The sequence below is a fragment of the Equus quagga genome, unplaced genomic scaffold (assembly GCF_021613505.1).
Source record: "Equus quagga isolate Etosha38 unplaced genomic scaffold, UCLA_HA_Equagga_1.0 146_RagTag, whole genome shotgun sequence".
NCBI classification, from domain to species: domain Eukaryota; kingdom Metazoa; phylum Chordata; class Mammalia; order Perissodactyla; family Equidae; genus Equus; species Equus quagga.
The window spans coordinates 2,540,374-2,553,119 of record NW_025796728.1 but is presented as its reverse complement, the minus strand read 5'-3'; the positions used below and the strand labels follow the sequence as shown (position 1 = coordinate 2,553,119).

Sequence of the window (12,746 nt, the reverse complement as noted above, 5' to 3'; positions counted from 1 at the left end):
CGTATCTCTGCACAAAAGCCTCTGCGTTCCCATCGCACTCTCAGAACTTATCTGAAGTCCTTGTAGCAACCTGCAAGGGTTTGCATCATCTGCCACCCCCACTCCCCATGCAAACTCAGGTTCCCCCTTCTGCACTCCACTCCAGTCGTTGCAGAGCTGGTCCTCAAAAAAGCGGAGCACATTCTACCTCCGAACCTTTGCATTTGCTGTCCCCTTTCCCTAGAACTCCTTTCCTCTGATATCTGTATGTCTGCTCCCTCACTTCATTCAGTTCTTTGCTCAAATGTCACTTTGTCGGAGAGGGATGCTCTGACCATCCACCATAAAATAGCGACCTCTGCCACCTAGCATTCCCCACCCTCTTTCCTCTGTTTATGCCCCCTTAGTGCTCAGGCTCTTATCACCACCTGATAGACTTTATACACACGTACATGCATATTTAATTTGTCCTCCCCAACTAGAATGAAACTCTATGAGGGCAAGGGCTTTGATTTGTTCAGTTTATCCCCCAAACCTAGAACAATGCCTACATGTAGTAGGGGCTTCATATATACTTGTTCACTGAATAATGAATGACTGAAGCTGACAATTCTTTCTTTCTTTCTTTTTTTCGTGAGGAAGATTGGCCATGAGCTAACGTCTGTTGCTAGTCTTCCTCTTTTTGCTTGAGGAAGATTATCTGTGAGCTAACATCTGTGCCAATCTTCCTCTATTTTGTATGTGGAATGCCACCACAGCATGGCCTGATGAGTGATACGTAGGTGTGCACCTGGGATCTGAATCTGTAAACCCCAGGCCGCCAAAGCAGATTGCACAAACTTAACCACTACACCACCGGTCCGGCCCCTAACAATTCTTTCTTTCTCTCTCTTTATTTTTTTTTTTGAGGAAGATTAGCCCTGAGCTAACTACTGCCAATCCTCCTCTTTTTGCTGAGGAAGACTGGCCCTGAGCTAACATCCATGCCCATCTTCCTCTATTTTATATGTGGGACGCCTACAACAGCATGGCTTTTTGCCAAGCGGTGCCATGTCCTCACCCAGGATCCGAATCGGCAAACCCCGGGCCACCGAGAAGTGGAACATGAGAACTTAACCGCTGCGCCACCTGGCCAGCCCCAAATTATTTCTTTTGAAGAGGCAAAATATAAATAAAATAAAATGAATTCTTGGGGCCGTCCAGGTAGTGTAGTGGTTAACTTCCCTTGCTCCACTTCAGTGGTCTGGGTTTCTCCGGTTTGGATCCTGGGTGCAGACCTACACACTGCTTGTCAAGCCATGCAGTGGTAGCATCCCACGTAGAAGAACTAGAAGGACATACAACTAGGATATACAACTATGTACCAAGGGTGAGGGGAGGGAAAAAAAGAGGAAGATTGGCAACAGATGTTAGCTCAGGGCCAATCTTCCTCACCAAAACAAAAACAAAAACAAAGAAAAGGAAAGGAATTCTTGGCTGCTCACAATTCTCTCATTTTTCCACCTGAGCTTCTCCATAATTATTTGGATAACATCCATAAAGTGCTTTGATTTCCTGGAGAACTGAAAGCTCTAAGCAAAACCAGGATGTGCCATTTTTTAAGATATATAAAATCTTTTATTTTAGACTTGTTAGCATGGATGGAAATTTGCATGTGGTATTTGGATTTTTAAAGGTAAGAAATGATTTAGGCATACGCTCCTATCATTCTGAAGAATTCTTGTTATTGACTCAAAACATAATTGTGTAAGAGGCAATTTGTGTAGGCAGAATATTCATTGGTGTAAAAAAGTAGAGTAAGGTTGTCAAGTATGTTTAGTTAATTAAATCTATGTGCATGCTCCTTATTCATTTATATCATAAAAGCAATATTTTGATAAATATTTAGAGGATTAAATCAAGTTAATTCTAGTGATGTACAAGGTAGAGTTAGAAATGGGAAATTGGCTAATAATGAGGGTATCTCATCAGATTTCTGTATGATGATAAAACCTTTACAAAACATTTCTATTTCTGCCACAGATTGGGTTATGCAAGAATCTCCCATGCTGGACTGAGTGACTCTGAAATTCAGATGGCTAAATTTAGCATCCCTGATGACCCCGTTGATTATAGAGACAACCAGAAAGTGGTCACAGACCCCAGGGAAGTTCCTGAGAAAATTCATTTCAATCCCAGGTGAGTGAGTTCCTTTATGTTGTAGACTACAGTTACGAGGCAACGCATCCCCTCTAGGGACCTAAATATTATCCCACCATGAGCTACAAGTTATATTTGGTTCTGGAGGTTCATTGAGGTAAGCGAGCTCATGGTAAAGATGATCAAAGCCTGCTTGGGTTGAAGTGATGGTCTCTGCTTTCTGGGGCAGAGAACTGTGTTACAGGACCAAGGTCAGGCCAAAAGATCACATCAGCATCATCCTCACCGTCACCGTCCTTAGCACCATATTTGAGTGTTCTGTGTCCCAGACCCTGTTCAGTGCTCTGTGTCTTATCTCGATTAATCCTCATTGGGTTGGTACTCTTGTTATCCCCATTTTATAGGTAAAAAAGCTCAGGCTGAGGAACGTGAAATAACTTCCCTAGGGTTACGTGGCCAGTGCCGGACAGAGCCACGTGGGAAGAAAGCCTCTTAGCATCGCTGGCTTGCTGTGACTCTCAGCGCTGGCTGCACATTAGACTCACTTGGAGAGCTTTTAGAAACTACCACTTCCTGGGCCCCACCCTAGACCAATTCATCAGCATCTCTTTGTTGTCTGGGCTTTGGGGTTTGAAAAATCTTTCCAGGTTATTCTAATGGGCAGTTAGTGTTGAGACTGTGGCGAGCGGATAATTCGTTTCCATTGCAGATAGTCTACCGTGTGAAATATGTTGGGTTTTGTTTAGTTTTAAATAGAGATTATCTGAGAAGTCCATTTGCAGTAAAACATGTGATTTGGAGTACGTGCTCTTTTCTCCTCCCATGACTGGATAATGAGAGGAAACGTTTGCACAAAACCAAACCCAGAACATGTCCTATCCATTACTATTATTTGACATTTCTACTACTCTTACCAGCTAATGGCTCTAGAGACTTCTCAGACATCATTTTGTTTGGGGGAAAAATGACATTTATCCATTCTCTTTTTCTTCCTTGTCTCTCTTTACAACAAGAAAAAACTGTACCAAAGTGTGGGCAGTGAATGTAAGGAGAGCTGTAACCCAGCCTTGATTTGCTTCCGTTCCTGTATTTGATCTTGCCCTGTGTAGCGAGTGCAATGGAGTTGTGAAGTGCATGGGCTCTGGGGTCAGGCTGCCCCGTTCAAATCCTCACTCTTGCCAGTGAACAGCTGTGTCACTGTGGGCAACTTGTTTAACCTCTCCAAGCCTCAAATCTCTCATCTACCAAACGGGAAAAATAGTAGTGGCTAACTCTTAAGGTTAGTTGAGGTTTGAGTGACACATAAAGTTCTTAGAATAGTGTGTGGTGAATGCTCAGTAGCCAGCAGCTGCAATAGCAGCAAAGTATTTGTAGCAGTAACAGTAGAAGTAAAATAAAACGTTTCCTTTTTGGGGCCAGCCTGGTGGCGCAACGGTTAAGTTTGCATGTTCCGCTTTGGTGGCCCGGGGTTTGCTGGTTCAGATCCCGGGTGCGGACATGGCACCACTTGGCACGCCATGCTGTGGCAGGTGCCCCACATAGAAAGTAGAGGAAGATGGGCACGGATGTTAGCTCAGGGCCAGTCTTCCTCAGCAAAAAGAGGAGGATTGGCAGCAGATGTTAGCTCAGGGCTAATCTTCCTCAAAAAAAAAAAAAAGTTTCCTTCTTTATGTTGATTGAGGTAACTTTTTTTTTACATTTATTATTTTTAATTAATTAATTAATTTATCGGCTGTACATCATAATATATTTCAAATTCTGTGTAGATTACATCATGTTCACCACCTGAAAACTAATCATAGTTCATACCCTCACATGTGAGCCTAATCACCCCTTTTGCCCTCCCCCGTTCCCCCTTCCCCTATGGTAACCACCAATCCAATCTCCAGTGCTATGTGTTTGTTTCTTGTTGTTTTTATCTTCTACTTATGAGTGAGATAATATGGTATTTGACTTTCTCCCTCTGACTTATTTTACTCAGCAAAATAGCCTCAAGGTCCATCCACGTTGTCACAAATGGCCGGATTCCATCATTTCTTATGGCTGAGTAGTAGTCCATCGTGTATAAAGACCACATCTTCTTTATCCATTCGTCCCTTGATGGGCACCTAGGTTGCTTCCAAGTCTTGGCTATTGTGTATAATGCTGCGACGAACATAGGGGTGCAAGTATCCTTACGCTTTTGTGTTTTCAGGTTCTTTGGGTAAATATCCAGCAGTGGGATAGCTGGATCATATGGTAGCTCTATCCTTAGTTTTCTGAGGATACTCCATACTGCTTTCCATAGTGGCTGTACCAGTTTGCACTCCCACCAGCAGTGTAACAAGGGTTCCCTTCTCTCTACATCCTCTCCAACATTTGTTGTTTCCTGTCTTGTTAATTATAGCCATTCTGACCGGAGTGAGGTGATCCCTCATTGTAATTTTTTTTTTTTTTTGATGGGAAAATGAACTAGAAGTAAGTTTTATTTTTTTAAAAAAATTAAAAGATCTGAGGCTGTACCGTACTTTCCCTGTGGTTTTCTGCAGTTTTCTTCTCTGCGCTCTCCCTGTCCTCTTCATTCTCTCTCTCTCTCTCTCCCTCTTTTCCCCTCATTGTAGTTTTGATTTGCATTTCCCTGATAGCTAGTGATGTCGAGCATCTTTTCCTATGCCTGTTGGCCATACGTATATCTTCTTTGGATAAATCTCTGTTCAGATCTTTTGCCCATTTTCTAATTGGATGTTGAGCTGTATTAGTTCTTTGTATATTTTGGATATTAACTCCTTATCTGATATATGGTTTGCAAATATCTTCTCTCAATTGTTAGGTTGTCTTTTCGTTTTGTTGATGGTTTCCTTTGCTGTGCAGAAGTTTTTTAGTTTGATGTGGCCCCATTTGTTCATTTTTTCTTTTGTTTCCCTTGCCCGGTCAGATATGGGACTTGAAAATATGCTGCTCAGACCGATGTCAAAGAGCGTACTGCCTATGTTTTCTTCTAGAAGTCTCATGGTTTCGGTCTTACATTCAAGTCTTTAATCCATTTTGAATTGATTTTTGTGCATGGTGTAAGGGAATGGTCTACTTTCATTCTTTTGCATGTGGCTGTCCAGTTTTCCCAACACCACTTATTGAAGGGACTCTGCTTTCTCCATCGTATGCTCTTGACTCCCTTGTCGACTATTAGCTGTCCATAAACGTTCAGGTTTACTTCTGGGCTCTCAGTTCTGTTCCATTGATCTGTGTGTCTGTTTTTGTGCCAGTACCATGCTGTTTTGCTTACTATGGCTTTGTAGTATAATTTGAAATCAGGGAGTGTGATTCCTCCAGCTTTGTTCTTTTTTCTCAGGACTCCTTTGGCTATTCGGGGTCTTTTGTTGTTCCATATAAATTTTAGGATTCTTTGTTCTATTTCTGTGAAAAATGTTGTTGGAACTTTGATAGGGATTGCGTAGAATCTATAGATTGCTTTAGGAAGTATGGGCATTTTAACGATCTTAATTCTTCCACTCCAAGAGCACGGAATATCTTTCCTTTTCTTTGTGTCTTCTTCGATTTATTTCAACAATGTTTTACAGTTTTCGGTGTACAGATTTTTCACCTCTTTGGTTAAGTTTATTCCTAGCTATTTCTTTTTGTTGCAATTGTAATTGGGATTGTATTCTTAATTTCTCTTTCTGCTACTTCATTGTTAGTGTATAGAAACCCAACCGATTTTTGTATGTTGATTTTGTATCCCGCAACTTGACTGTGTTCCTTTATTGTTTCTAAAAGTTTGTTAGTGGGATGTTTAGGGTTTTCTAGATATAAAATCACGCCATCTGCAAAGAGTGACAGTTTCACTTTTTCTTTTCTAATGTGGATCCCTTTTCTTTCTTTTGCTTGCCTGATTGCTCTGGCTAGGACTTCCAATACTATGTTAAATAAGGTGGTGACAGTGGGCATCTTTTTCTGGTTCCTGTTCTTAGAGGGATAGCTTTCAATTTTTCTCCATTGAGAATGATATTTGCTGTGGGTTTGTCGTATATGGCCTTTATTATGTTGAGGTATTTTCCTTCTATACCCATTTTATTTAGAGTTTTTATCATAAATAGATGCTGTATCTTGTTAAATGCTTTCTTTGCATCTATTGAGAGGATCATGTGATTTTTATTCTTCATTTTGTTAATGTGGTGTATCACGTTGATAGATTTGTGGATGTTGAACCATCCCTGCATCCCCGGAATGAAACCCACTTGATCATGATGTATGATCTTTTTAATGTATTGTTGTATTCGATTTGCTAGTATTTTGTTGAGGATTTTTGCATCAATGTTCATCAGTGATGTTGGCCTGTAATTTCCTTTTTTTGTGTTGTCCTTGTCTGGTTTTGGTATCAGGATAATGTTGGCTTCATAGAAGGAGTTAGGAAGCCTCCCCTCCTCTTCATTTTTTGGAAGAGTTTGAGAAGGATAGGTATTAAGTCTTCTTTGAATGTTTGGTAGAATTCACCAGGGAAGCCATCTGGTCCTGGACTTTTATTTTTTGGGAGGTTTTTGATTGCTGTTTCAATCTCCTTACTGGTGATTGGTCTATTCAAATTTTCTGCTTCTTCTTGGTCCAGTTTTGGAAGGTTGTATGTGTCTAATAATTTATCCATTTCTTCTAGATTATCCAATTTGTTGGCGTCTAGCTTTTCCTAGTATTCTCTTATTATCTTTTGTATTTCTGAGGTGTCTGTTGTAATCTCCCCTCTTTCGTTTCTGATTTTATTTATTTGAGCCTTCTCTCTTTTTTTTCTTGGTGACTCTAGCTAAGGGTTTGTCAATTCTGTTTATCTTTTCAAAGAACCAGCTCTTGGTTTCATTAATTTTTTCTACTGTTTTTTCAGTCTCTGTTTCGTTTATTTCTGCTCTGATTTTTATTATTCCTTCCTTCTGCTGATTTTGGGCTTCGTTTGTTGTTCTTTTTCCAGTACCTTTAGATGCGCTTTTAGATTGTCTATTTGAGATTTTTCTTCTTTGTTGAGGTAGGCCTGAATTGCTGTAAACTTCCCTCTTAGAGCCACTTTTGCTGTATCCCACAGATTTTGGCATGTCGTGTTTTCATTTTCATTTGTCTCCAGGAATTTTTTGATTTCTTCTTTGATTTCTTCATTGACCCAATCATTGTTCAGTAGCGTTTTGTTTATCTCCACATTTTTGTGGCTTTTCTGGTTTTCTTCCTGTAGTTGATTTCTAGTTTCATACCTTTGTGGTCAGAAAAGATGCATAGTGTTATTTTAATCTTCTTAAATTTATTGAGACTTGTTTTGTGGCCTAATGTGTGATCACTTCTGGAGAATGTTCCATGGGCATTTGAAAAGAATGCGTATTCTGTGGTTTTTGGATGGAATGTTCTGTATATATCTAAGTCCATCTGGTCTAATGTGTCCTTTAAGGCCAGTGTTTCCTTATTGATCTTCTGTTTGGATGATCTATCCATTGGTGTAAGTGGAGTGTTAAAGTCCCCTACTATTATTGTGTTTGTGTCTATTTCTCCTCTTATGTCTGTTAATAATTGCTTTATATATTTAGGTGCTCCTATGTTGGGTGCATAGATATTTACAAGTGTTATATTTTCTTGTTGGATTGTTCCCTTTATCATTATGTAGTGCCCTTCTTTGTCTCTTGTTACAGTTTTTGTTTTAAAGTCTATTTTGTCTGATACAAGTATTGCTACCCCTGCTTTCTTTTCTTTGCTATTTGCATAGAATATCTTTTTCCATCCTTTCACTTTGAGTGTCTTTAGGTCTGAAGTGTGTCTCTTGTATGCAGCATATATATGGGTCTTGTGTTTTTATCCACTTGGCCACCTTATGGCATTTGATTGGAGCATTTAGTCCATTGACATTTAAAGTAGCTATTGATAAATATGTATTTATTGCCATTTTGTCCCTATTTTTTTTTTCTGAGTGTTTTAGTAGTTCTTCTCTGTTCCTTCTTTTTCTCTTGCTCTCCTCCCTTGTGTTTTGATGGCTATCTTTAGTAATATGATTGATTTCTTTTGTCTTACTTTTTTTCTTGCTCATTATAGGTTTCTGATTTGTGATTACCATGAGGATCCTATTTAATATTCTATGCATATAACAGTCTGTATTGAGTTGATAGACTCTTTAGCTCGACCTCTTTTAAAAGCTCTACTTTTTCACTCCCCTCCTCCCACATTATATGTTTTTCAAATCATATATAGTCTCTTGTTTAGTGTTTGTCTATCCATTACCCTCTTATCATTGAAATAGGTGATTTTAGTACATTTGTCGTTTAACCTTCATATTATCTTCACAAGTAGTCGATCTGCTACCTTTACTGTATTTTTACCTTACAAGTGATTTTATTGCCTGGTTTTTTGTTGTTGTTGTTTTGTTTTTTAATAATTTTTTTAAATCTCTATTTGTGGTCATTGCTTTCCCACTTAAATAAGTCCCTTCAGCATTTCTGGCAGAGCTGGTTTCTTGGTGATAAACTCCTTTAATTTTTGCTTGTCTGGGAAGCTCTTTATCTCCCCTTCCATCCTGAATGACAACCTTGATGGACAGAGTATTCTTGGCTGTAGGTCTTTTCCTTTTAGCACTTTAAATTCGTGCCATTCTCTTCTCGCCTGTAGGGTCTCAGCTGAGAAGTCTGCTGATAACCTGATGGGTTTCCCTTTGTATGTCACTTGTGGCCTTTCTCTTGCTGCTTTTAGGATTCTCTCTTTGTCTTTCATTCTTGACAGTTTAATTATAATATGTCTTGGTGTGGGCCTCTTTGGGCTTATCTTGTTTGGAGCTCTCTGTGCTTCCTGAACTTGGATGTCTGTTTCCTTCCTCAGGTTAGGAAAATTTTCATCTATTATTTCTACAAATAAATTTTCTGCCCCTTTGTCTCTCTCTTCTCCTTCTGGGACACCTATAATCCGAATGTTAGCATGCTTGATATTGTCCCAGAGTTCCCTTAGACTGTTGTCATTCTGTCTAATTCTTTTTTCTCTTTTCTGTTCTGCTTGGGTGATTTTGAGGTAACTTCTTAAATGGAAGCTGGAAGATCCGGGAAGAAAAAAAATTTCCCTATTTCCTTATTCTTCATTTACCAGGAGTGTGAGAAGTCCAAATAAAATATTTTAGGGGCCGGCCTGGTGACACAGCAGTTAAGTTTGCATATTCCGCTTCTCAGCGGCCCAGAGTTTGCTGGTTCAAATCCGGGGTGCGGACATGGCACCACTTGGCATGCCATGCTGTGGTCGGCATCCCACATATAAAGTAAAGGAAGATGGGCACGATGTTAGCTCAGGGCCAGGCTTCCTCAGCAAAAAAGAGGAGGACGGGCAGTCATTAGCTCAGGGCTAATCTTCCTCAAGAAAAAAAAATTTTAGGCTGATCAGATCTGCAGCTTGATCCACACCAACTGTGAAGGCAGCTACATCTGCTTTCCCACTCAGTTTACTTATGAGAATAACAGAAGCATAAGTAGAAGTCCTGCCTTAATTTTAAAATTCCTTCTTACAAAATATATACATATGAAAATTTATAAAATAGAAACAAGGAATACTAAGTTCACCAAAAATCCCATTCCTTTATTCAACAAATATTCACTGAGTACCACGATCCCAGCACCATGCCAGGCCTTGTGCTAGATACTGAGGACAGAGTAATGAATAAGACCAAGTCTTGTCCTGTGGAGCTTATGTTGCAGTGGGGAGAGAAGCACTTCAAAGGTTATTGCTGGTAATGTTTTTGGATACATCTTTGCTTTTTATATGCAAGTATATCTATATATCACACAATTATCTCACCTTTGTAAATGTGTGAACATATATACATATATGTATGCATATGTGCATGTGTAGTCAGTCTGTTTGTTAATCTGGTTTCTTTCATCCAAATAGTATATGATGAATTCCTTCCATAATAAAGTATTCTTCTGAAAATATTTTTTTTAATATTATGCTATTTTATTAATATTTATTTTTCCTTTTTTTCTTTTGTTTGGGCAAGGGAGATCAGTGTTTTGTTTTTGTTTTTGAGAACAATTAGCCCTAAGCTAACATCTGCTGCCAATCCTCCTCTTTTTGCTGAGGAAGACTGGCCCTGAGCTAACATCTGTGCCTATCTTCCTCTACTTTTTATATGTGGGACACCTACCACAGCATGGCTTGCCAAGCGGTGCCACGTCCGCACCTGGGATCCAAACCGGCGAACCCCAGGCCGCCAAAGCAGAACATGGGCACTTAACCACTGCGCCACCAGGCTGGTCCCTGAAAATATTTTTAATGATTGCATAATAGTCCATTGTGTGGATGTACCAAACTTAGCTAACCAATTTAGCTGTTTTTGCACATTTATTCTTTCATTATTATAGAGACTCTTCCAGCGGCTCCTTATTATATCTTTGGGTATATCTTTGATTACTTCCTCAGGACTCAGTTCTAGTCATGGAATAGCAGACGGAAGGTTATGCAAAATTTTAATATTCTTTATTATTGTTTTGAGATGAGAAAGTAAACAGAACTCCTCTCTTCTACAGTATGGAGGTTACTTGAATATTGCAATTTCTGATAAAGAAAAGAAAGTCAATGGCTTCGTGTGCTCAGGTCTTAGCTTCCTTCATATTTCATCATACCAACCAGAGCTATATAATTAAATAATTATTCATCAGGAGAGTAAACCATTAATCTGTAGCACCTGAACACTTCTAGAAGCCTTAGAACTTGAAATTGTGCCAAAATAGATTCTATATATGTGTAAATGTAACATGAATAACATTTCAGGTGTCATGATCACTTTACCTATAAAATGAATATTATTCAAACTGATGACTAGAGAGAAAATCCAGACTTGTTTTTCACCAATATCTTCCCCCAATAATTCTTAAACAGCTGTGCTTTTGGAATGATCCATAACCATGGGAAGAGGACTTCGAAGGCTAAAATTTTAGTTTGCCTTTCCCATATGCATGAATCCTTTATTTCTTTGCTATTTTATAAGTTGATCGCATCTCTCCTGGTCTTATGATAGATAAGCTAAACCACAGTAGATTATGGTTGAAATTTGACATAAGAACATAGTTTTATGAACGGTGTTTACATGCCAATTACTTTTTTTTAGGTTTGGATCCTACAAGGAAGGACACAATTTTGAGAACAACCATCATTTTCATATGAGTACTCCCAAATACTTTTTATGAGCTATTTAAAACAAGAATTCATTGACTGGGCAAGTCTAAGGAAAACAAAAGTATGCAAGATAAAAAGAAGAGATGAATGAAAGTGGGAAACCACATACAAAGAATGAAAAATATGCTATCTGTACAGGGGGATAATCCATCAATTTATAAAATATATTGTGTAATAAAAGCATTTCTCCAAGTTGTTTTCCTTAAGTTTTTGATAAAAAATAGAATATGGGGGTAATATAAGAAAGTTTTGCTATTAGAGATAAAACAATAAAAGTGTCTTACCTTCTTAATGCTTAAAAATAGAAAATTGATTTATTGATGAGCTAGAAGGACTACTCACAAAAATCAAGCAGACTTAAATCCTTCTTGGGACAAAGGAGGAAAAAAATGTTTAAAGATCAAGACTACTTGTTAGAAGAAGACGTGTATATATAGCCATTGCTGACCCAGCAGCAGCAACACCGTGGCCCTCACTGTCCTTCTCTGAGCTCTGGTGGAATCATCTGTCTTTCCTCCCAAATTTATATCACTCCCCACATGACACGCTGTTCTGTTGTCTCCGGTCAGTCAGGCCACCAGATGTCAGGGAGCACACCTCAACACACACAGGGGTCCCACAGAGTGAATTTCTTTTTTTGGCATTCAAGGCTTTTTTTTTTTTGAGAAAGATTAGCCCTGAGCTAACATCTGCTGCCAATCCTCCTCTTTTTGCTGAGGAAGACTGGCCCTGAGCTCACATCCATGCCCCTCTTCCTCCACTTTATATGTGGGACACCTACCACAGCATGGCTTTTGCCAGGTGGTGCCATGTCCGCACCTGGGATACAAACCGGCGAACCCCGGGCCGCCAAAGCAGAATGTGCTCACTTAATGGCTGCGCCACTGGGCCAGCCCAAGGCTTTATTTAAAAAACTATTTTACTAAGGTCATACTGGCTTATGACATTGTATACATTTCAGGTGTACATTATTATATATCAGTTTCTGTATAGACTGCCTTGTGTTCATCACCAATAGTCTGGTCTTTCTCTGTCACCATACATGTGTGCCCCTTTACCCCTTTTGCCCTCCCCTCACTCCCTTCCCCTCCGGTAACCACTAACCTGTTCTTGTCCATGCATTTGTTTATCTTCCACATATGAGTGAAATCATGCGGTATTTGTCTTTGTCTGACTTATTTCACTTAGCATAATACCTTCAAGGTGCTTCCATGTTGTTGCAAATGGCACGCTTTTGTCTTTTTTTATGGATGAGTAGTGTTCCATTGTGTATATATACCACATCTTCTTTGTCCGTTCATCTGTTGATGGGCATTTGGGCCGCTTCCACATCTTGGCTATAGTGAATAATGCCGCGATGAACATAGGGGTGCATAAATCTCTTTGAATGTTGATTTCATCTTCTTTGGATGAATACCCAGAAGTGGTCTAGCTGGATCATATGGTAGTTCCATTTTTAATTTTTTGAGACATCTCAA

The 12,746-nt window shown here is 39.3% G+C and overlaps 1 protein-coding gene across 3 annotated transcripts in view; it reads left to right on the top strand.

The window, feature by feature from the left end:
- Window positions 1-11,460, top strand: part of LOC124233000 (PGAP2-interacting protein) — a 53,628-nt gene extending 42,168 nt beyond the window's left edge. For all 3 annotated transcript variants that reach the window (XM_046650000.1, XM_046650001.1, XM_046649999.1), the window contains 2 exons: window positions 2,002-2,157; window positions 11,201-11,460. In XM_046650000.1, coding sequence (XP_046505956.1) covers window positions 2,002-2,157; window positions 11,201-11,279 — 235 coding nt within the window. In that variant the 3' untranslated portion in view covers window positions 11,280-11,460. The remainder of the gene's footprint in view (window positions 1-2,001; window positions 2,158-11,200) is intronic.
- Window positions 11,461-12,746: the final 1,286 nt, after the last annotated feature.